At 42.4% G+C, this 22,500-nt stretch overlaps 9 protein-coding genes and 1 non-coding gene across 10 annotated transcripts; 9 read left to right on the top strand and 1 right to left on the bottom strand.

The window, feature by feature from the left end:
• Positions 1-2,362: 2,362 nt before the first annotated feature.
• TRNAN-GUU lies at positions 2,363-2,436 on the top strand. Its single transcript has one exon. It is a non-coding gene; the product is annotated as a tRNA-Asn (tRNA).
• Positions 2,437-3,103: 667 nt separating this feature from the next.
• LOC121495280 (aspartokinase 3-like) lies at positions 3,104-4,464 on the bottom strand. Its single transcript, XM_041762513.1, has 2 exons — positions 3,663-4,464; positions 3,104-3,558 (listed from the first exon to the last, which is right to left on the bottom strand). The coding sequence occupies exons 1-2, from the start codon at positions 4,462-4,464 to the stop codon at positions 3,104-3,106; spliced, it is 1,257 nt and encodes a 418-aa protein (XP_041618447.1).
• Positions 4,465-4,562: 98 nt separating this feature from the next.
• On the top strand, positions 4,563-5,216 carry LOC121495279 (phosphorylated carbohydrates phosphatase TM_1254-like). The gene has a single exon (XM_041762512.1). It carries the CDS (start codon positions 4,563-4,565, stop codon positions 5,214-5,216), a length of 654 nt encoding a protein of 217 aa, XP_041618446.1.
• A 382-nt stretch (positions 5,217-5,598) lies between these two features.
• LOC121495278 (trans-2-decenoyl-[acyl-carrier-protein] isomerase-like) lies at positions 5,599-6,181 on the top strand. The gene is made up of 2 exons (XM_041762511.1): positions 5,599-5,764; positions 5,829-6,181. The coding sequence occupies exons 1-2, from the start codon at positions 5,599-5,601 to the stop codon at positions 6,179-6,181; spliced, it is 519 nt and encodes a 172-aa protein (XP_041618445.1).
• A 2,756-nt stretch (positions 6,182-8,937) lies between these two features.
• Positions 8,938-10,044, top strand: LOC121495277 (malonyl CoA-acyl carrier protein transacylase-like). Its single transcript, XM_041762510.1, has 2 exons — positions 8,938-9,055; positions 9,152-10,044. The coding sequence occupies exons 1-2, from the start codon at positions 8,938-8,940 to the stop codon at positions 10,042-10,044; spliced, it is 1,011 nt and encodes a 336-aa protein (XP_041618444.1).
• Positions 10,045-10,052: 8 nt separating this feature from the next.
• On the top strand, positions 10,053-10,788 carry LOC121495276 (3-oxoacyl-[acyl-carrier-protein] reductase FabG-like). Its single transcript, XM_041762508.1, has 2 exons — positions 10,053-10,488; positions 10,601-10,788. The coding sequence occupies exons 1-2, from the start codon at positions 10,053-10,055 to the stop codon at positions 10,786-10,788; spliced, it is 624 nt and encodes a 207-aa protein (XP_041618442.1).
• Positions 10,789-10,839: 51 nt separating this feature from the next.
• LOC121495275 (3-oxoacyl-[acyl-carrier-protein] synthase 2-like) lies at positions 10,840-12,072 on the top strand. The gene is made up of 2 exons (XM_041762507.1): positions 10,840-11,031; positions 11,089-12,072. The coding sequence occupies exons 1-2, from the start codon at positions 10,840-10,842 to the stop codon at positions 12,070-12,072; spliced, it is 1,176 nt and encodes a 391-aa protein (XP_041618441.1).
• Positions 12,073-12,101: 29 nt separating this feature from the next.
• On the top strand, positions 12,102-12,542 carry LOC121495274 (biotin carboxyl carrier protein of acetyl-CoA carboxylase-like). Its single transcript, XM_041762506.1, has one exon. The coding sequence runs from the start codon at positions 12,102-12,104 to the stop codon at positions 12,540-12,542; it is 441 nt and encodes a 146-aa protein (XP_041618440.1).
• LOC121495272 (3-hydroxyacyl-[acyl-carrier-protein] dehydratase FabZ-like) lies at positions 12,539-12,960 on the top strand. The gene is made up of 2 exons (XM_041762505.1): positions 12,539-12,740; positions 12,833-12,960. Exons 1-2 carry the CDS (start codon positions 12,539-12,541, stop codon positions 12,958-12,960), a joined length of 330 nt encoding a protein of 109 aa, XP_041618439.1.
• Positions 12,961-13,053: 93 nt separating this feature from the next.
• Positions 13,054-14,424, top strand: LOC121495271 (biotin carboxylase 1-like). Its single transcript, XM_041762504.1, has one exon. It carries the CDS (start codon positions 13,054-13,056, stop codon positions 14,422-14,424), a length of 1,371 nt encoding a protein of 456 aa, XP_041618438.1.
• The last annotated feature ends 8,076 nt before the right edge of the window (positions 14,425-22,500 follow it).

The following is a 22,500-nucleotide window of genomic DNA, read 5'->3' as shown; positions in this document are numbered from 1 at the left end:
GTGAGGTAAAACTCACTGGAGGCCCGAACCAGGGCACGTTGAAAAGTGCTTGGATGACTTGTGGGTAGCGGAGAAATTCCAAACGAACTTGGAGATAGCTGGTTCTCTCCGAAATAGCTTTAGGGCTAGCGTCGATGTTAAGTCTCTTGGAGGTAGAGCACTGTTTGATTGAGGGGTCCATCCCGGATTACCAATATCAGATAAACTCCGAATGCCAATGAGATATAATCGGCAGTCAGACTGCGAGTGCTAAGATCCGTAGTCGAGAGGGAAACAGCCCAGACCACCAGCTAAGGTCCCTAAGTATGTGTTAAGTGGGAAAGGATGTGGAGTTGCTCAGACAACCAGGATGTTGGCTTAGAAGCAGCCATCATTGAAAGAGTGCGTAATAGCTCACTAGTCGAGTGACCCTGCGCCGAAAATGTACCGGGGCTAAAACATATTACCGAAGCTGTGGATACCTTTTAGGTATGGTAGGAGAGCGTTCTATGTGTGATGAAGGTGTACCGTGAGGAGCGCTGGAACGCATAGAAGTGAGAATGCCGGTATGAGTAGCGAAAGACAGGTGAGAATCCTGTCCACCGTAAGACTAAGGTTTCCAGGGGAAGGCTCGTCCGCCCTGGGTTAGTCGGGACCTAAGGAGAGACCGAAAGGTGTATCCGATGGCCAACAGGTTGATATTCCTGTACTAGAGTATATAGTGATGGAGGGACGCAGTAGGCTAACTAAAGCGTGCGATTGGAAGTGCACGTCTAAGCAGTGAGGTGTGATATGAGTCAAATGCTTGTATCTGTAACATTGAGCTGTGATGGGGAGCGAAGTTTAGTAGCGAAGTTAGTGATGTCACACTGCCAAGAAAAGCTTCTAGCGTTAATTATACTCTACCCGTACCGCAAACCGACACAGGTAGTCGAGGCGAGTAGCCTCAGGTGAGCGAGACAACTCTCTCTAAGGAACTCGGCAAAATAGCCCCGTAACTTCGGGAGAAGGGGTGCTGACTTTAAGTCAGCCGCAGTGAATAGGCCCAAGCAACTGTTTATCAAAAACACAGGTCTCTGCAAAATCGTAAGATGATGTATAGGGGCTGACGCCTGCCCGGTGCCGGAAGGTTAAGAGGAGCGCTTAGCAATAGCGAAGGTGTGAATTGAAGCCCCGGTGAACGGCGGCCGTAACTATAACGGTCCTAAGGTAGCGAAATTCCTTGTCGGGTAAGTTCCGACCCGCACGAAAGGCGTAACGATCTGGGCACTGTCTCAACGAGAGACTCGGTGAAATTTTAGTACCTGTGAAGATGCAGGTTACCCGCGACAGGACGGAAAGACCCCATGGAGCTTTACTGCAGTTTGATATTGAATATCTGTACCACATGTACAGGATAGGTAGGAGCCTATGAAATCGGGACGCTAGTCTCGGTGGAGGCGTTGTTGGGATACTACCCTTGTGTTATGGCTATTCTAACCCAGATAGGTTATCCCTATCGGAGACAGTGTCTGACGGGCAGTTTGACTGGGGCGGTCGCCTCCTAAAAGGTAACGGAGGCGCCCAAAGGTTCCCTCAGAATGGTTGGAAATCATTCGCAGAGTGTAAAGGCAGAAGGGAGCTTGACTGCGAGAGCCACACCTCGAGCAGGGACGAAAGTCGGCCTTAGTGATCCGACGGTGCCGAGTGGAAGGGCCGTCGCTCAACGGATAAAAGTTACTCTAGGGATAACAGGCTGATCTTCCCCAAGAGCTCACATCGACGGGAAGGTTTGGCACCTCGATGTCGGCTCTTCGCCACCTGGGGCTGTAGTATGTTCCAAGGGTTGGGCTGTTCGCCCATTAAAGCGGTACGTGAGCTGGGTTCAGAACGTCGTGAGACAGTTCGGTCCATATCCGTCGTGGGCGTAGGAAATTTGAGAGGATCTGCTCCTAGTACGAGAGGACCAGAGTGGACTTACCGCTGGTGTACCAGTTGTCTTGCCAAAGGCATCGCTGGGTAGCTATGTAGGGAAGGGATAAACGCTGAAAGCATCTAAGTAGTAAGCCCACCCCAAGATGAGATTTCCCATGATTTTATATCAGTAAGAGCCCTGAGAGATGATCAGGTAGATAGGTTAGAAGTGGAAGTGTGGTGACACATGTAGCGGACTAATACTAATAGCTCGAGGACTTATCCAAAGTAACTGAGAGATATTGACAGCGAGTCGGAAACTTGTTACAATGAATAGGTATTCAATTTTGATTGGATAATCAATCAGAGTTAAGTGATGATAGCCTAGGAGATACACCTGTTCCCATGCCGAACACAGAAGTTAAGCCCTAGTACGCCTGATGTAGTTGGGGGTTGCCCCCTGTTAGATATGGTAGTCGCTTAGCTTTTATCCGCCATAGCTCAGTTGGTAGTAGCGCATGACTGTTAATCATGATGTCGTAGGTTCGAGTCCTACTGGCGGAGTCAAATAATCGTTGTTAGAGAAGATGTTATCTTCTCTTTTTTATTATTTTTTTGGCAACAGGACATATATGTCCTGTTGTTTTTTGACTTTCCCTTATATAATAAGATTACTTTTGTACAGAAGGATTTTTATGAATAGGGAGTTAAACGACATGAAACATTTTGAATACTACTATGAAAAAGTTAAACCCATTGTTTTAAAACTACGTCGCACTTATTTTGTGAAATTGTGGGATTATGATGATTGGTTACAAGAAGGGAGAATTGTCCTCTTTCAGCTTTTACAAGATCATCCAGAATTACTTGAGGCAGAAGGAAAAGCTTTATCCTTACTTTAAAACTAAGTTTTCAAATTATGTGAAAGATGTGATTCGCCATCAAGAAAGTGTGAAACGTCAATTTAATCAGATGGGGTATGAGGAGATTAGTGAATTGGACTACTGTATTGCTCAACCTGCCTTTATGCAGGCCGATGACTTTATTGCCTATCAAGATAGTTTAACAGCTTTGCGTCAAACTTTTGGGGCAGAAGGTGTGTCAAAATTGGATCGTGTGATGCGTGGGGAACGCTTTAAAGGCAAGAGTGCTTTTCTTAGAAGCATTGAACCTTTCTTTCTGGACTTTAAGGAATAGAAAAAGTCAGCATTACACTAATGCTGACTTTTGATTAATCTTCTTCTGGTTGGAAAAAGGCTTTGTATAGAGCACGTACGGCTTGTTTTTCGTGTTCGGTTTGCGTTACAAACATGACTGAAACTTCGCTAGAACCTTGTGAAATCATTTCGAGGTTGATGTGTTTTTCAGACAGTGCTTTAGTTGCTGTTGCAGTCACCCCGATATGGTTTTTCATATCTTCACCAACAATCATGATAATTGAAAGGCCATGTTCGATATCCACTTCATCGACCCCTAATTCGCGTGTGAGGTAGGTGGTGATTTCTTGCTCTTTAATAGGCGTTAGTTCACGTTCGCGGACAATGATTGACATATCGTCAATTCCTGTTGGCATATGTTCCCAGCGAATGTTCAATTCTTCTAGAATTTGCAGTACTTTGCGACCAAACCCGACCTCGCGGTTCATGAGGTATTTAGACATGTTGATACTTGCAAAGTTATCATCGGCTGCGATACCAATAACAGAGCATTGTTACTTGTATTTTTAAGGGTAATGCGTGTACCAGGATGATTTGGGTTGTTAGTGTTTTTAATGACTAATGGAATTTTACCACGGTAAGCAGGAATGAGTGCTTCGTCATGGAGAACGGAAAATCCTGCGTAGGCAAGCTCACGCATTTCTCTGTAAGTGAGTTCTTTGATGGTGTGTGGTTTGTGGACAACTCCTGGGTGTGCGGCAAAAATACCATCGACATCCGTGAAGTTTTCATAAAGGTCTGCTTTTACCCCAGCGGCAACAATTGAGCCTGAAATATCTGAACCGCCACGAGAGAATGTGCAGACATTGCCATCAACAGTCACTCCGAAAAATCCAGGAATGACAATAACTTCATCCAGTTCTTGTAAGGCTTCAAGTTTATCATAACTTGACGGTAAAATACGCGCATTGCTAGGTTCGCTTGATACGATAATACCTGCTTCTTTAGGGTGCATGTAGCGAGATGAAAGCCCATTTTTTCTAAAGTATTCTGCAACAAGTTTGGCATTGTTATCCTCGCCGGCTGCTAAAAAGGTATCGTATAAAAAAGCGTTGTCTTCGATCGGTAACGTAGCCAACTGTTTGATTGCTGTGCTAATCTTAGTCATGATAGCAGGTGATAAGCCGAGTTCTTCGGCAATGGCTTGGTAACGATCGATAATCCATTTTTGTGACGCAGTGACATCATTTCCAGCAACGTAATTTTTATAGTATTTAATCAGTGCGTCGGTTACTTTTGTGTCTTCTGAGTGGCGCTTACCTGGTGCTGAAACGATGACAAAACGTCGTTCAGGATCAGATGTAACAATATCCAATACTTTTTTGAGTTGTTCAGCGGAGGCAAGTGAACTACCTCCAAATTTGATGACTTTCATAATGACTCCCAAATGTAAATTTGTATGTTATTATAACAAAATTCTGACAACTTGTCAGTACTTTTTACAATAAAGGGCTAGTGTAGTATAATAGGAGAATGGAAACTATTAAAGCGATTATTTTTGATATGGATGGTGTTTATATTGACACTGAAACCTTTTACTACAACAGACGAAAAACTTTTCTAAAGGAAAAAGGGATTAGCATCGACCATTTGCCTCCTCGTTTTTTTATTGGGGGTAATACCAAGCACATTTGGCAGGCTATTTTAGGTGATGATTATGAGAATTGGGATGTGGCGCAGTTACAAGCTGAATATGCTCAGTATAAGGCACAGCACCCACTTCCTTATAAGGATTTGATTTTCCCTGATACGGTTCGTGTGGTTCAAGCTTTAAAAGAGATGGGTTATGCTTTAGGCTTGGCCTCTAGCACTTCAAAACCTGATATTTTAAGGGCTTTAGACGAAGCAGGTATTCGCGATTACTTTTCTGTTGTCTTATCAGGGGAGGAATTTTCACGAGGAAAACCGTATCCTGACATCTATGAGGCAGCTATTAAGAAATTAGATGTTTCTTGTGATGAGGCAATTGTAGTGGAAGATAGTGAGAAAGGCATTCAGGCGGCGACGTCAGCCCATTTACCTGTTTGGGCGATTGAGGACCGTATGTTTGGCATGGACCAAAGCAAAGCCAGTCGTTTGTTGACGGATTTAGGGCAATTATTGCAGGATGTGACGCAGTTAACATAGTGATAAAAGAGGTTTCACCTCTTTTTTTAGTCTATTTAATTTGAATACTAAATTATTAAAATATCAAATTATTTTTCATAAATTTCCTTTTTTCTCTTGATAAAATAATCATAGTTATGATAGAATAGCAATCACTAAAATAATTAAATTATCAAAGTATTTTTGATAGAGGTTTTTGTATGTCATATAGTCATATTATTTATGAAGCAGGGGAAGTGGCGATTTTAACGTTGAATCGTCCTGATATTTCAAATGGGTTTAATATTCCTGTTTGCCAAGAAATCTTGGATGTTTTGGAAAAGGCAAAGCAGGATTCGACTGTCAAGCTTTTGGTTATCAAGGCTGTTGGGAAGGTCTTTCTGTCGGCGGTGATTTGGTGGAAATGAAGCACGCAGTGGATGCGGACAACATTGCTTCACTGGTTGATATTGCCCATTTGGTCAATCAGATTTCCTTTGCCATAAAACAATTGCCCAAACTGGTTATTATGAGTATTGACGGTGCGGTAGCTGTGCGGCTGCTAATATGGCAGTGGCAGCGATTTTGTGGTAGCCAGCAATAAAGTCAAATTTATTCAAGCTTTCGTCGGTGTGGGGTTGGCTCCTGATGCAGGAGGACTTTTGTTGATGAGCCGTGCTATCGGTGCCAATCGTGCCAATCAATTAGCTTTGACAGGTGAAGCTTTAAATGCGGAAAAAGCCTATGAATATGGGATTGTTTACCGCTTGTGTGAATCAGACCAATTAGAGAAAACCACCCAACAACTTTGCAAACGTCTGCTCCGTGGTTCAATCAATTCTTATCGTGCTATCAAGGAAATGTCTTGGAAGGCTTCGTTTGAGAATTGGCAAGATTACACGGCTTTAGAATTGCGACTACAAGAAGATTTGGCCTTTAAGGAAGATTTCAAAGAAGGCGTGCTGGCTTTTTCTGAGAAACGACGTCCAAAATTTTCAGGAAAATAAGACGTAACGTTCAAGACTGTTTAAAGGCTTGCAAATTAATTAGCACTTTGATATAATTTGAGCGTCAAAGTTTTTTTCTTGGAGGTGGTCCTTTGGATTATAATAGAATCAATGATTATCTTGTTGATATTTTTAATCGTGTTCAAGTTATCGAAGAAACGAGTTTGAGAACGAGCCAATTCAGTGACGTTTCTTTGAAAGAGATGCACACCATTGAAATTATTGGCAAAAATACCAATGTGACACCAAGTGATATTGCTAGGGAATTGATGTTAACCCTAGGCACTGTGACGACTAGTTTAAACAAGCTCGAGGCGAAAGGCTACATTGAGAGAAAACGTTCAAAGCTGGACCGTCGCGTTGTTCACTTGACTTTGACAAAAAAAGGGAAACTGTTAGATAGGCTCCACCGCAAGTTTCATAAAAATATGGTAATTCATATCGCTGAAGATATGAATGAACAGGAATTTGAAGCTTTGGCACAAGGGCTTAAAAATCTTCATAAGTTTCTTGAGGAGTTAATGTAATCATGGCATTTTCAAAAATAACTCAGGTGGCAGCTTATGCTCTGAACAGATTATTAGCAATGATGATTTATCGCAGATTATGGATACCAGTGATGAATGGATTTCATCACGAACAGGTATTAGGGAGCGTCACATCACTCGTGAGGAAACGACCAGCGATTTGGGAACGCAAGTGGCTCAACAATTGCTAAAGCAATCTGGCTTGTCAGCGCAAGCTATTGATTTTATCATCGTAGCGACCATTACACCAGATAGCTTGATGCCTTCAACGGCAGCGCGTATTCAAGCCAATATCGGAGCAAGCAATGCATTTGGAATGGATATGACGGCGGCTTGCAGTGGTTTTGTCTTTGCTTTAGCAACGGCGGATAAATTTATCCAATCTGATCTGTATCAAAGAGGTCTCGTCATTGGTGCGGAAACCTTATCAAAAACCTTGGATTGGTCTGACCGTAGTAGTTCGGTTCTCTTTGGTGATGGTGCTGGCGGTGTTTTGCTTGAAGCAAGCGATACAAAGCACTTTTTGGCAGAGTCCCTTCATACAGACGGTAGCCGCGGCGGCAGTTTGACCTCTGGATTGATTGGCTTATCCTCTCCATTTTCTGACACAACTTCAGATGAAAAATATCTCCAGATGGACGGTCGTGCGATTTTTGATTTTGCGATCGCGATGTGCCAAAGAGCATTAAACAATTGGTCGCAGACGCTGGCTTATCCATCGAGGATTTAGACTACTTGTTCCTACATCAAGCCAATATCAGAATCTTGAACAAAATGGCTAAAAATTAGGGTTAGCATGGAGAAATTGCCAGCCAATATGATGGCTTATGGTAATACCAGTGCAGCAAGTATTCCTATTTTATTATCAGAGTCAGTGGATAAAGGTATCATTGCATTAGATGGCTCACAAACGGTTTTATTCTCTGCTTTTGGCGGAGGTTTGACATGGGGAAATCTAATTGTTAAAATTTAGTTAACTACTTGTACGTTCGTACAGGAAATATATTGTATTTATTTTTAAGGAGAAAATCATCATGGCAGTATTTGAAAAAGTACAAGAAATTATCGTTGAAGAACTTGGTAAAGAACCAGAAGAAGTTAAAATGGACACAACTTTTGAAGACCTTGATGCAGACTCACTTGATGTTTTCCAAGTGATTTCAGAAATTGAAGATGCATTTGATATCCAAATCGAATCTGAAGATGGTCTTAACACAGTGGTGACTTGGTTGCTTACGTAGAAGAAAAAACAAAATAATAGCGTTTAAGTCAAAATCAATGTTATATTGACGAAAGGGGGCGTAGGATATGGCTAGTTAGCTAGTTCATATCCTGCTCCTTCTCTTCTTATGGTTATAGTTTGATTATCAAATTATTGTCTGACTGTGGATTTAGAAGGTTAAAGATGAAAACACGTATTACAGAGTTATTAAATATCAAATACCCTATTTTTCAGGGGGGAATGGCTTGGGTTGCTGACGGTGATTTGGCAGGAGCCGTTTCAAATGCTGATGGTTTAGGGATTATTGGTGGTGGTAATGCCCCAAAAGAAGTCGTTAAAGCCAATATTGACAAGGTTAGAGCGATAACAGATAAACCTTTTGGTGTGAATATTATGCTCTTGTCACCTTTTGTTGATGATATTGTGGATTTGGTCATTGAAGAAGGGGTCAAAGTCGTAACGACAGGCGCTGGAAATCCTGGAAAATACATGGAACGTTTTCATGAGGCAGGAATTACGGTTATTCCCGTGGTTCCAAGTGTTGCTTTGGCAAGACGCATGGAAAAATTGGGCGCGGATGCTGTGATTGCAGAAGGTATGGAAGCTGGTGGTCACATTGGTAAATTGACAACAATGACCTTGGTTCGTCAAGTGGTTGACGCGGTTGATATTCCAGTTATTGGAGCTGGTGGTATTGGTGATGGTCGTGGTGCAGCTGCTGTCTTTATGCTTGGAGCAGAAGCTATTCAAGTGGGAACGCGTTTTGTAGTGGCCAAAGAGTCAAATGCGCACCAGCAATTTAAGATAAGATTTTAAAAGCTAAAGATATTGACACTGTGGTATCTGCCACTGTTGTGGGACACCCTGTGCGTGCCATTAAAAATAAATTAACCACTTCGTATACCCATGCGGAAAAAGATTTCTTGGCTGGACGTAAAACTGCAGAAGATATCGAAGCTTTGGGGGCAGGTGCTTTACGCAATGCCGTTGTGGATGGTGATGTGACCATGGGTTCTGTTATGGCTGGGCAAATCGCAGGGCTTATTGCCAAAGAAGAAACGTGTGAAGATATTTTGAAAGACCTTTACTATGGCGCCAAAGAGGTTATTTTGGCGGAAGCTAAACGCTGGTCCTGATAGTGAGGTAGAAAACTAAAGGACGTTAGAGATACGTCTGCCGTATAGGAGGGTTTAATGACGACAACTGCCTTTTTATTTGCAGGTCAGGGGGCACAAAAATTAGGAATGGCAAGCGATTTGTATGCGGTTTATCCTATTGTGAGAGAAACGTTTCAACAAGCGAGTGCTGTTCTTGGGTATGACCTTCGTCAGCTGATTGATACAGATGATGAAAAGTTGAACCAAACCCGCTACACACAGCCTGCTATTTTGACAACTTCCATTGCTATTTTTCGTTTGCTTCAAGAAAAAGGCTTCGAGCCTGATATGGTAGCGGGGCTTTCACTTGGTGAATATTCAGCCTTGGTAGCTTCAGGTGCCTTGGATTTTGAAGATGCGGTGGCCTTGGTTGCCAAACGCGGTGAATTTATGGAAACGGCAGCTCCGCAAGGAACTGGCAAGATGGTGGCTGTGATGAACGCTGATGCTGACTTGATTGAGGAGATGTGCCAAAAGGCTTTAGTCAAGGGTATTGTAACCCCAGCTAATTACAACACACCTAGCCAAATTGTAATTGGTGGAGAAACAGCAGCCGTGAATGCTGCGGTTGAATTGCTCAAAGAAGCAGGTGTGAAACGTTTGATTCCTTTGAAAGTGTCAGGTCCTTTCCATACGGGCTTATTGGAACCAGCGAGCCAACAATTAGCCAAAGTGCTTGAAACGGTGACTTTTGCTGATTTTCACATTCCGCTGGTGGGCAATACCGAGGCTAAGGTGATGCGACATGACGACATCAAGCCCTTGTTGGCAAGGCAAGTCAAGGAACCTGTGCGTTTTTACGATTCCATAGAAACCATGCGTGAACTTGGTATGACTGAGGTTATCGAGATTGGTCCTGGAAAAGTCCTCAGTGGCTTTTTGCGAAAAATTGACAAGACCATTCCAACGAGAGCTGTTGAAAGTGTAGCTGATTTAGACGAATTATTGCAGAATTAGGAGATATCATGACAATCCAAAATAAAAATGTTTTTATCACGGGTTCTACGAGGGGCATTGGTTTGGCGATTGCCCATCAATTTGCTAGCCTTGGGGCAAATGTTGTCCTCAACGGTCGCTCACAAGTGTCGCCAGAGATTTTAGAAAGCTTTCAAGCTTATCCTGGTCAGGCCATTGCTATTACAGGCGATATTTCACAGGCTGAAGAAGCTAAACGCATGGTGGATGAAGCTATTGAGCGTTTGGGCTCTGTTGATATTTTGGTCAATAATGCTGGCATCACCAATGACAAATTGGTCTTGAAAATGACGGAAGAAGATTTTGAATCGGTTTTGAAGGTTAACTTAACAGGTGCCTTTAACATGACACAATCCGTCTTAAAACCGATGACACGAGCACGTCAAGGCGTTATCATTAATATATCAAGTGTCGTTGGCTTAACGGGTAATGTTGGGCAAGCCAATTATGCGGCCTCAAAAGCTGGTTTGATTGGTTTCACCAATCAGTGGCGCGTGAAGTGCTGCGCGTGGTATCCGTGTGAATGCTATTGCGCCAGGTTTCATCGCTTCTAACATGACGGATGTCATTCCAGAAAAAATGCAAAAGGCTATTGTTGCCAATATTCCGATGAAACGGATTGGAAAAGCGGAAGAAGTTGCTACCGTTGCAACCTTTTTAGCAGAACAAGATTATTTGACAGGTCAAGTGATTGCTATCGATGGTGGCATGACCATGCAATCTTAAGGCAGCCAGCTTAGTAAGACAGTAAGGATTCCTCTTTTAAAGGAGATAAACATGACATTAAATAGAGTTGTAGTGACAGGTTATGGGGTGACATCACCAATCGGAAATACCCCTGAAGCATTTTGGGATAGCCTTTATCAAGGCAAGATTGGTATTGGACCGATTACTAAATTTGATACGTCAGACATTCCCGTTCACAATGCAGGTGAAATCCACGATTTTCCTTTGATCAATACTTTGTTCGTAAAGATAAAAACCGCATGGACCAATATTCTCTTTATGCTATTTATGCCGCTTTAGAGGCACTTGAACATGCTAATTTGGATATGGAAACGGTTTGACCGTGACCGCACGGGGGTGATTGTGTCATCTGGTATCGGTGGTTTGCAAGAAATGCAAGAGCAAGTTATCCGTATGCATGACAAAGGCATTCGACGCATTCAACCAATGTTCATTCCTAAAGCTCTTTCTAATATGGCGGCAGGTAATATTGCCTTGCGTATTGGTGCGCGTGGTGTCTGCAAATCTGTTACAACGGCTTGTGCCTCTTCAAATGATGCGATTGGTGAAGCTTTCCGTGAAATCAAATTTGGTTACCATGATGTGATTTTAGCTGGTGGAGCAGAATCAACGATTAATGAAATTGGTATTGGTGGGTTTAATGCTTTGACAGCTTTGTCAACAACCGAAGACCCAGCTCGTTCTGCTATTCCATTTGACAAAGACCGCAATGGGTTTGTGATGGGTGAAGGTGCTGGTGTGCTTGTCCTTGAAAGCCTTGAACACGCTCAAAAACGTGGGGCAACTATTTTGGCAGAAGTTGTGGGTTATGGTAGCAACTGCGATGCTTATCACCAAACCACGCCAACTCCAGACGGTTCAGGTGCTGCGAAAGCCATTCAGTTAGCTATTGATGAGGCGGGTATTGTTCCTGAGCAAGTGGATTATGTCAATGCCCATGGTACGTCAACACAAGCCAATGAAAAAGGCGAAAGCAAGGCCATTGTTACTGTTCTTGGAAAAGAAGTGCCTGTATCATCAACTAAATCATTTACAGGTCACCTTCTTGGTGCAGCGGGTTCCGTTGAAGCGATTGCGACCATCGAAGCCATGCGTCATAGCTATATTCCAATGACGGCTGGTACGCGTGAATTGTCAGAAGATATCGAGGCAAATGTTGTTTATGGTCAAGGACAAGAAGCAGATATAGCCTATGCTATTTCGAATACCTTTGGATTTGGTGGGCACAATGCGGTGCTAGCATTTAAACGTTGGGAGGCGTAGTTGTGAATATTTCAGAAGTAAAGGATTTGATGGCGCAATTTGACCAATCAAGTCTGCGTGAATTCTCATTTAAAACGGGAGAGGCTGAGTTGAGCTTTAGTAAAAATGAATACACAGCTCCTCAACCAGTGGCAGTTCCGCCAGTTAATGCGGTGCCAGTTGCTCCAGTTGTTTCTTCTCCATCTTCATCAGATGCAGAAGCAGTGAGCGAAACAGAAGAAACGCCTCTTGTCGAAGGAGATGAAGTGACTAGTCCTCTTGTTGGGGTGGCGTATTTAGCGCCAGCTCCTGATAAACCAGTCTTTGTTTCTGTTGGGGACACGGTTAAAAAGGGGCAAACCTTGCTGATTATTGAAGCCATGAAAGTCATGAATGAAATCCCTGCTCCAAAAGATGGGATTGTCACTGAAATCATGGTTACTAATGAAGAAGTTGTTGAATTTGGACAAGGATTGGTGCGTATTAAATGATTGATATCAAACAAATTCGTGAGGCTTTGCCACATCGTTACCCAATGCTTTTGGTTGACCGCGTGCTAGAAGCCAGCGATGATAAGATTGTAGCTATTAAAAATGTGACCATCAATGAACCTTTTTTCAATGGTCATTTTCCAGACTATCCTGTTATGCCAGGGGTTCTCATTATGGAGGCTTTGGCACAGACCGCAGGTGTGTTAGAATTATCAAAGGAAGAAAATAAAGGTAAATTGGTCTTTTATGCGGGTATGGACAAGGTTCGTTTTAAAAGCAAGTTGTTCCAGGGGACCAATTGGTGATGACAGTGACATTTGTCAAACGCCGTGGCACAATTGCCGTGGTAGAAGCCAAGGCAGAAGTAGATGGAAAATTAGCGGCTTCTGGTACCTTGACCTTTGCGATTGGTCAGTAAAAGGCCTATCGTTTAGCGTTAACTCAGCTAGAAAAAGCATTTGGACAAGGATTGCAAGAAAGCAATTCCTGATAGGAGGATAAAAGCAGACGCATGTTTAAAAAAATACTAATTGCCAATCGAGGTGAGATTGCGGTGCGAATTATTCGTGCGGCGCGTGAATTGGGCATCCATACGGTCGCTGTCTATTCAGAGGTGGATAAAGAATCGTTGCATACGATTTTAGCTGATGAAGCCATTTGCATCGGTCCAGCTCGTTCAACGGATTCTTATCTGAATATGAATGCTGTCTTGTCAGCTGCTATTGTCACAGGTGCAGAAGCCATTCACCCAGGTTTTGGTTTTTTAAGTGAAAATTCCAAATTTGCAACCATGTGCGAAGAAATGCATATTAGCTTTATCGGGCCAAGTGCCAAAGTGATGGATAAGATGGGGGATAAAATCAACGCGCGTTCCGAAATGATTGCGGCAGACGTTCCTGTGATTCCTGGTTCTGATGGCGAAGTGCATACTACCCAAGAAGCCCTTGAAGTGGCTAATTATCTGGGTTATCCAGTGATGTTAAAAGCTTCTGCTGGTGGCGGTGGAAAAGGGATTCGCAAGGTAAATTCTGCCGAGGACCTCATTCCAGCCTTTGAATCAGCGTCCCAAGAAGCCTTGGCAGCCTTTGGTAATGGTGCCATGTACATCGAAAAAGTCATCTATCCCGCTAGACATATCGAGGTTCAGATTTTAGGGGATTCTTACGGTCATGTGATTCACTTGGGTGAGCGGGACTGCTCTTTGCAACGCAATAACCAAAAAGTTTTGGAAGAAAGCCCATCTGTTGCCATCGGGAAAACCTTGCGTCATCAGATTGGTCAAGCGGCCGTGCGTGCTGCCAAAGCTGTTCATTACGAAAATGCTGGTACGATAGAGTTCTTGCTTGATGAAAAGACATCAGCTTTTTACTTTATGGAAATGAATACCCGTGTTCAGGTGGAACATCCTGTGACAGAATTTGTAACCGGAGTTGATATTATCAAGGAACAAATTCGCATCGCAGCAGGTCAACCTTTATCCTTAACCCAAGACGATGTGATGATTTCAGGTCATGCCATTGAATGCCGTATCAATGCTGAAAATCCTAAGTTAAATTTTGCTCCAAGTCCTGGAAAAATCACAGACTTGTATTTGCCAAGTGGTGGTGTGGGCTTGCGTGTGGATTCTGCTATGTATAACGGCTACACCATTCCGCCTTATTATGACAGCATGATTGCTAAAATCATCGTCCACGGTGATAATCGTTTTGATGCCTTGATGAAAATGCAGCGTGCTCTCTATGAATTAGAAATCGTGGGTGTTACTACGAATGCAGATTTTCAGATGGACTTGATTTCAGATGAGCACGTTATTGCTGGGGATTACGATACCTCATTTTTGATGGAAACCTTTTTACCCAACTACAATAAAGACAATGATTAGGAGAGCTTATGCCACTGTTTAATAAAAAAGATAAATACATTCGCATTACTCCCAATAATTCGTTGAAAACAGGCGTCAAGAGAGAAATGCCTGAAGTACCTGATGAATTGTTTGCTAAGTGTCCCGCTTGTAAGCACATGATTTACCAAAAAGATTTGGGAACTGCCAAAATCTGCCCAAGTTGTTCGTATAATTTCCGCATTTCAGCCAAGGAACGTTTGGCGATTACCGTTGACGAAGGCAGTTTTGAAGAATTGTTCACAGGTTTAGAAACCACAGACCCCCTTCATTTTCCAGGTTATCAGGAAAAATTAGCCGCAGCACGTGAAAAAACAGGGCTTGACGAAGCAGTTTTGACAGGACTTGCGACTATTAAGGGGCAAAAAGTTGCTCTTGGTATCATGGATTCGAATTTTATCATGGCGTCTATGGGAACGGTGGTTGGTGAAAAAATCACGCGTTTATTTGAATTAGCGACAGCCCAAGAACTGCCTGTTGTGCTCTTTACGGCTTCAGGCGGTGCGCGAATGCAAGAAGGTATCATGAGCTTGATGCAAATGGCTAAAATTTCTGCAGCCGTTCAAACGCCATTCAAATGCAGGGTTATTTTATTTGACCATTTTGACAGACCCAACAACGGGTGGGGTGACCGCTAGTTTTGCCATGGAAGGCGATATTATTATCGCAGAACCGCAAGCTCTTGTGGGCTTTGCTGGCCGTCGTGTGATTGAAAATACCGTTCGTGAGCAACTACCAGATAATTTCCAAAAAGCCGAATTTTCTTTTAGAGCATGGATTTGTGGATACCATTATCAATAGGACAGAATTGCCAGAGATGATTGCGACGCTTGTTGCACTACATGGAGGTGAAAGATGAGATCAGACGTTTCGAGAATTTTAAAAGAAGCACGGGACCAAGGGCGTTTGACGACTTTTGACTATGCTCAATTGATTTTTGATGATTTTATCGAACTGCATGGTGATCGCCATTTTGCAGATGATGGTGCGGTTGTTGGTGGCATTGCTCGTTTGGACGGTCGTCCTGTGACGGTTATCGGTATTCAAAAGGGCAAACAGTTGCAAGAAAATCTCAAACGTAATTTTGGGCAACCCAATCCTGAAGGTTACCGTAAGGCGCTACGCTTGATGAAACAAGCAGAAAAATTTGGCCGTCCCGTGGTGACTTTTATCAATACCGCAGGTGCTTACCCTGGTGTTGGGGCGGAAGAACGTGGTCAAGGTGAGGCTATTGCTCGCAATCTCTTGGAAATGAGTGATTTGAAAGTGCCTATTATTGCCATTATCATTGGTGAAGGTGGATCAGGTGGTGCCTTGGCTTTGGCTGTCGCAGACCAAGTTTGGATGCTAGAACACAGCATGTACGCGATTTTAAGTCCAGAAGGCTTTGCCTCTATCTTGTGGAAAGACGGCTCTCGTGCCTCAGAAGCCGCTCAATTGATGAAAATAACAGCAGGAGAATTGCTCAATATGGGTGTTGTTGATAAGGTTATCCTGAGCACGGTTATTTCTCAAGTGAAATCGTCGATATGATTAAGCAGAACCTGATAACTGAATTAGAGCGTTTGAGTCAGTTACCGCTTGATACCTTGCTAGAAAACCGTTACCAACGTTTTAGAAAATATTAAAAAGCCATTCAAAGGAAGTAGCATAGAAGTATTTTAAATCCTAAAATGCTTTTATACTATTTCTTTTTTTGAGCAGACAAAAAGCCTTACTCGTTTTGCGAGCAAGGCTTTTTACAGTGGTGCGGCTTATTTTGGAGCGATAACGTCAACGCCACCCATATATGGACGAAGGACTTCAGGAATAGTCACTGAACCGTCTTCGTTTTGGTAGTTTTCAAGAATAGCAGCAACAGTACGTCCAACTGCAAGACCTGAACCGTTAAGCGTGTGGAGTAATTTCACTTTACCATCTGCTTCGTCACGGTAACGGATTTGGGCACGACGAGCTTGGAAATCTTCGGTATTTGAACAGCTTGAAATTTCACGGTAAGTGTTTTGAGCTGGAATCCAAACTTCCAAGTCGTAAGTTTTAGCAGCTGAGAAGCCCATGTCGCCAGTGCATAGGGTAATCACACGGTATGGAAGTCCAAGTTTTTGAAGGATATTTTCAGCATTGGCAACCATTTTTTCCAATCATCGTATGATGTTTCTGGTTTAGAGAATTTCACCATTTCAACTTTGTGGAATTGGTGCAAGCGAATCAAACCACGCGTGTCACGACCAGCAGAGCCTGCTTCTGAACGGAATGAAGGGCTCATGGCAGTGAAGTAGACAGGCAATTCTTTGTCATCAAGGATTTCACCGCGGTAATAGTTTGTCAAAGGAACTTCAGCTGTTGGAATCAAAACATAGTCTGAATCAGCTAATTCAAAAGTATCTTCTTTAAATTTAGGATATTGTCCAGTACCAAACATAGAATCGTGGTTGACCATGTATGGTGGAATGACTTCTGTATAACCTTCTTTAGCGTGTTCGTCCAACATGAAGTTGTAAAGGGCACGTTCTAAGCGAGCACCAAGTCCTTTGTAGAAAAGGAAGCGAGAACCAGTTACTTTGGCACCACGTTCCCAATCAAGAATACCAAGGTCTTCACCAAGGTCCCAGTGAGCTTTGATGTCAAAATGAAAATCGCGTGGTGTTCCCCAATGACGCACTTCCACATTGTCATTTTCGTCAGTACCTACAGGTACGCCCTCAGCAGGAATGTTTGGCAATGTAGTAGTGAATTCAGCTAATTTTTCGTCAATGTCAGCTAGTTCAGCGTCAGTTGCTTTGATTTCAGCTGATAAAGCTTGCATCGCTGCGATTTGTTCAGATGCATCTTCTTTGTTGCGTTTCGCTTGAGCGATAGCAGCAGAAGCTGTGTTACGTTCAGCTTTTGCTGATTCTGATTTGACAAGCAATTCACGGCGTTTGTCATCGAGTTCTTTTAACTCAGTCAATTTTTCAGCAGCAACGCCACGAGTCGCTAATTTTTGAGCCACTTCGTCAAAATCATTACGAATGCGTTTAATGTCTAACATAAGATATCCTCCAAAATGATTTTGCCCACCGTCTTGATGAACAAAAAAGCACAGATGAGTAGCTGCTGGAGCGCCTGAGCGCGGTTCCATCCAGCTTCACATCTGTGCACTTAATTTCCTTATTTGAATGCGTTAACGGTAGAATTTCGACCTTGTCCCTCTATCTGCTCGCAGCTCCCGCAGACTTTCTGAAAGAGTTTCAAATCTACTTATCCGTACGCTACTATTATACAAAAATTATTGTTTTTTGACAAATCGTCTGGCAATGGTTTGGACAAGTGTTAGCATACGAACCACTTTGTCATTGCCAATATGTTGACGAGCTACTTTTAGAATTTTGCCAGAATCTTTTGAGGCAAAGAGAAATTTTCCTTTGTCGGTAAAGATTTCAAAATGTCGGCTGACTTTATTTCGGGTGACGTTGGCACCAATTTTTTCAATACTTGTCCATGGGATTTGAATGTAATCTTCGACATTAGCATCATTGTAAAATTCGATTCCCTTGTCACCTAATAGAAATTTGCCGACTTTCCCACCAAGACCTAAATAAGAAACGCCAGTTGTGGTGAATTCGACGGTAGAATTGATTGATTGTGCCATATAAACTCCTTAACACTACTTATGCTTTCATTATACATAAAAAAAGAAGGATGTTACTCCCTCTTTTTCGGTTATTACATGATTCCGAAGAATCGAGCTGCAATACCAACGATGAACAATGCGATGATGATTGTGATTGGAGAGATTTTCTTCTTAAGCAACCACATGCAAAGGAATGTAAGAAGAAGTCCCATCAAACCAGGAATCAATGAATCCAATTGTCCTTGTAAAGTGTTTGTTTTTCAGAAGTTAAGCTAAGTCCGCTAGCAACTTCACCGAGAATTTTTTGAAGCTGTGGACCAGTAACGTCACCTTTAGGGAAGTTGATGTATGCACCTTCTGAAAGTGTTGTTGAAGGAAGGTTGATTGTAAATGCTACAGATACCCAACGTTCAACAAGCACCGCGAGGATGAACATCCCAAGGATTGAAGCCCCTTTAGTGATTTTTTGGATGATACCACCAGACAAGTCTTTAGTGATGTTAGAACCTGCACGGTATCCGATTTCTTGTGTGTACCATAGGAAAGCCATACGGATGATGTTCCAACCAAGGAAGAAGATGATTGGTCCCATGATGTTACCAGCAAGAGCAAGTGAAGCACCAAGAGCTCCCAAGATAGGACGTACAGTGTACCAGAAGACTGGGTCACCAACACCGGCAAGCGGTCCCATCATACCGATTTTAACCCCTTGGATAGCAGTATCGTCGATTTCTGCACCGTTAGCACGTTCTTCTTCAAGCGCCATTGTAACCCCCATGATTGGAGCAGCTACGTATGGGTGTGTGTTGAAGAATTCCAAGTGACGCTCAAGAGCAGCGGCACGATCTTCTTTAGTTGTGTAAAGTTTTTTGATCGCAGGCATCAAGGCATAAGCCCAACCTAAGTTTTGCATACGTTCGTAGTTCCAAGAACCTTGAAGGAACGTTAAACGCCACCAAACTTTTCGGCGATCAGATTGTGATAATTGCAATTTTTCAGCCATTATAGTACCCCTCTCTAGTAGTCTTCCAAGATATCGCCAATTGGGTCACCAGAACCAGTAGAAGTTCCGCCGCCACCGTTTCCACCTTTTTCAGAAAGGTTAAGGTAGATGAAGGCAACTGCAACACCAATAGCACCAAGGGCGATAAGAGTAAGATCAGAAATGGCAGCAAGAGCAAAACCGATGGCAAAGAAAGGCCAAACTTCGCTTGTAGCCATCATGTTGATAACCATAGCGTAACCTACGGCAACAACCATACCACCACCAACGGCCATACCACCTGACAACCATTCTGGCATAGCGTTAAGCACTGATTGTACAGCTGAAGTAGGAATAGCTAGAAGAAGTGCGGCTGGGATAGCGATACGAATACCTTGAAGGAACAAGGCAACTAAGTGAGTACGTTCAACCGCAGCGATATTTCCTTCTTTTGCAGCAGCGTCAGCACCGTGAATCAAGGCAACAGAAGCTGTACGAACAAGCATTGTAAGGAAAAGTCCGGCAACGGCAAGAGGGATAGCAGTTGCTGTTGCAACCCCGATACCATTGTGAGTGAAGTCGCCACCTTTAACCATGATGATTGCGGCAGCAACAGAAGCAAGGGCAGCGTCAGGCGCAACTGCGGCACCAATGTTCGCCCAACCAAGAGCAATCATTTGAAGTGAACCACCAAGGATAATACCAGCTTCAAGGTGTCCTGTTACAAGACCAATCAATGTACAGGCAACTAGCGGTTGGTGGAATTGGAATTCGTCGAGGATACCTTCCAAACCAGCGAAGAAAGCAATCACAACGACTAAAATCATAGAAATAATTGACATTATTCTAGTTCCTTTCGTCTATAATAGTTTTCAATGTGCGATGGTAAAACTGTCAGTGACAATTTTACTTAGTTATAAGAGTACTGAGGATTATGAAGCTTGGATATCAGCCTGATAATGCTTAGTAGCTTCCAAAATTATTGTACATTTGCTTTTTTGATGAGTTCAAACAAATCTTTTTAGAATCGTTAGGAACTTTACGAACGTCAAATGTTACACCAAGATCACGTAATTTTTCAAATGTCGCAACATCGTCTTTATCCATAGATAAAACGTTATTAACCATTGTTTTACCAGTTGAGTGAGCCATTGAACCAACGTTTAGTTCTTTAATTGGCACGCCACCTTCGATAGCTTCAAGTGCTTCTTGAGGTGTTTCAAATAGGATAAGAGCGTGTGTATTACCAAAACGTGGATCTTTTGCAGCTTCAATCAATTTCTTGATAGGGACAACGTTTGCTTTAACACCGTTTGGTGCAGCCTGTTTGATAAGGTTTTTACGTAATTCGTCTTTAGCTACTGTATCGGATGCAACGATGATACGATCGGCTTTAGAAGCAGGTGTCCAGTTTGTCGCAACTTGTCCGTGAAGAAGACGTGTGTCAATACGAGCAAGATTGATTTTAAGTTTACCATCTCCAATGACAGTCCCTTCTGGGATTGCACCTTGGTGTACTTCTTGTGCAGCAGGTGCAGCGGCAGTTTCTTCAGCAGGGTTAAGTTCTTCAGGTAGTGCTTTGACACCATCTTTAGCTTCTTTAATGATATTTGCAACAACTTTATCCACACCTGCGTCAGCATCCATCATACGCTCTGTGTAGGCTTGGATAAGCATTGGCAAATTAAGACCTGTAATGATAGCCATCTTACGATCAGGATTTTCACCCATCACGCGACTAGCTTGGTTAAATGGAGAACCGCTCCAAAGGTCAGCTAGCACTAGGATTTCATCATCAGCATCAAATTGTGCGATAGCATCGTTGAAGTGTGCGTATAAGTCATCTGGTCCTTCACTTGGCATAAAAGTGACCACTTGAACTTTTTCTTGGTCGCCAAAGATCATAGAACCTGATTGATGAATACCTTCAGCAAATTTACCATGGCTGGCAATAATTATACCGATACCCATTCTTGTTCTTCCTCCTTTTAAATATTTTTCGTTGAAACGAAGAAGAATAATCTCCTTCCAAGCGTACTTGGCCATTCTTTTTCATTTCAAGGAAATTTAAGAACAACTTTATTGTAAAACGTTTCCAATAAAAATGCAATAGCTTTTTAAGAAAAAATAGCAGAAATCCTGAAAATATTTCAGAAATATGTAAACTAAAAACCTTTACTTTTTCAGTAAAATAAAGGGTTTTGGGAGTGTCAGCGTTATCAAATTCTAAAGAAAGCTGAAATATTTTGAAAATAATGAAAAAAAAGAAAAACTCCAATAAAGAAGTTTTTCACAAGAAGATTTTTTCTAATTCTTTAGCCACACCGTCGTTTTCGTTAGAAAATTCTGTCTGTTTATCTGCAAATGGCAAAAGAACGTCATTTGCATTTTTCATAGCATAACCGACACCAGCAAAGGCTAGCATCTCTGTGTCATTGTGCTCATCTCCAAAAGCAATGAGTTGTTCAGGAGAAAAATTAAAGACATTTAATAGGTAGTTTAAAGCGTAAGCTTTGTTGACGCCTTTAGGTGAAAATTCAAGAATGTTGAGCGGACCGCCCCAAGAATCGACTTCAATATCGTTATTGAAGTGTTGGCGAATTTCTTTGGCGAGAGCGTATTTGTCCTCGTGACGTGTTTGCATAAGAAGGGCATTAGGATTTTCCGTGATTTTAGTAATATCCATGGTCATCTTGTCCGTGATTTCCTCAACCCCAAACAATTTGGATTGACCACTTGCTGATTTTCCGCACTAATGTAGAATTTCTTGCGGTATTCGCTGGCGATAAAATCCGCTTCAATGCTCTTTTGCATATCCAAAACATCCAAAAGGTAGCGTTTGTCAATAGTGACGCTGTGTTCAAAATCCCATTTCTTTTCAGGTAAATGCGTCAAGGCACCATTGAAAGAAATCATGGGTGTGGTTAAACCAAGACGACGGTAGTGCTTAACTGCCATGCGGCAAGGTCGCCCCGTTGCAATCACAACCTTGTGCCCTTTTTCTTGAATTTTTTGGATAGTATCCACTGTGTAGTCCGAAATCGTATCATTGTGGCGCAGCAAAGTGCCATCTAAATCTAATGCAATCATTTTAGTTTTCATACTTTTTATTATAACAGAAAAGGAAGTTGAACGAAACGAAAAGCTCTTTTTGAAAATGGTGAATTTTTAGAAATGTAAGCTTTTTTAACAACATTTTAAGAAAAATTTATTATAATTTTACTATCGACAACAACTAAAACCAGAAAGAAGGGGGACGCTATGATTAAAAAAATCGGTTTTATTCATCTCTTTTTTGGGATGATTGCCTTTGGTATCTACCACTACAATTTGCAGGGACCAGATTTGGTTTGGAATATGTTTTTGGCCTTGGTGGCATTGGACTTTTCACTGGTGACGTACTATGTTCGCTTTAGAGTAGTAAAGTACACCAGCTTATTGCTCTGGCTCTTTTTCTATCCCA

This window comes from Vulpes lagopus, chromosome 7, assembly GCF_018345385.1.
Source record: "Vulpes lagopus strain Blue_001 chromosome 7, ASM1834538v1, whole genome shotgun sequence".
Classification (NCBI taxonomy): Eukaryota; Metazoa; Chordata; class Mammalia; order Carnivora; family Canidae; genus Vulpes; species Vulpes lagopus.
The sequence above is the reverse complement of the archived record's forward strand: the minus strand, read 5'-3'. Positions and strand labels throughout refer to the sequence as shown.

What these genes read in the sequence shown, in the direction of transcription:
- LOC121495278 (XM_041762511.1), top strand. Translation starts at nt 5,599, where the DNA reads ATGAAGCACGCAGTGGATGCGGACAACATTGCTTCACTGGTTGATATT. An exon ending in GCAGTGGCAGCGATTTTGTG is followed by an intron (nt 5,765 to 5,828) that starts GTAGCCAGCAAT and finishes CTCCTGATGCAG; the next exon opens with GAGGACTTTTGTTGATGAGC.
- LOC121495277 (XM_041762510.1), top strand. Translation starts at nt 8,938, where the DNA reads ATGGGTTCTGTTATGGCTGGGCAAATCGCAGGGCTTATTGCCAAAGAA. An exon ending in TATTTTGGCGGAAGCTAAAC is followed by an intron (nt 9,056 to 9,151) that starts GCTGGTCCTGAT and finishes TTTTATTTGCAG; the next exon opens with GTCAGGGGGCACAAAAATTA.
- LOC121495272 (XM_041762505.1), top strand. Translation starts at nt 12,539, where the DNA reads ATGATTGATATCAAACAAATTCGTGAGGCTTTGCCACATCGTTACCCA. An exon ending in GGCTTTGGCACAGACCGCAG is followed by an intron (nt 12,741 to 12,832) that starts GTGTGTTAGAAT and finishes AAGTTGTTCCAG; the next exon opens with GGGACCAATTGGTGATGACA.
- LOC121495275 (XM_041762507.1), top strand. Translation starts at nt 10,840, where the DNA reads ATGACATTAAATAGAGTTGTAGTGACAGGTTATGGGGTGACATCACCA. An exon ending in CTTTGATCAATACTTTGTTC is followed by an intron (nt 11,032 to 11,088) that starts GTAAAGATAAAA and finishes ATGCCGCTTTAG; the next exon opens with AGGCACTTGAACATGCTAAT.
- LOC121495276 (XM_041762508.1), top strand. Translation starts at nt 10,053, where the DNA reads ATGACAATCCAAAATAAAAATGTTTTTATCACGGGTTCTACGAGGGGC. An exon ending in AAGTGTCGTTGGCTTAACGG is followed by an intron (nt 10,489 to 10,600) that starts GTAATGTTGGGC and finishes CTATTGCGCCAG; the next exon opens with GTTTCATCGCTTCTAACATG.
- LOC121495280 (XM_041762513.1), bottom strand. Translation starts at nt 4,464, where the DNA reads ATGAAAGTCATCAAATTTGGAGGTAGTTCACTTGCCTCCGCTGAACAA. An exon ending in ACTCATTCCTGCTTACCGTG is followed by an intron (nt 3,559 to 3,662) that starts GTAAAATTCCAT and finishes TTGGTATCGCAG; the next exon opens with CCGATGATAACTTTGCAAGT.
- LOC121495271 (XM_041762504.1), top strand. Translation starts at nt 13,054, where the DNA reads ATGTTTAAAAAAATACTAATTGCCAATCGAGGTGAGATTGCGGTGCGA.
- LOC121495279 (XM_041762512.1), top strand. Translation starts at nt 4,563, where the DNA reads ATGGAAACTATTAAAGCGATTATTTTTGATATGGATGGTGTTTATATT.
- LOC121495274 (XM_041762506.1), top strand. Translation starts at nt 12,102, where the DNA reads ATGGCGCAATTTGACCAATCAAGTCTGCGTGAATTCTCATTTAAAACG.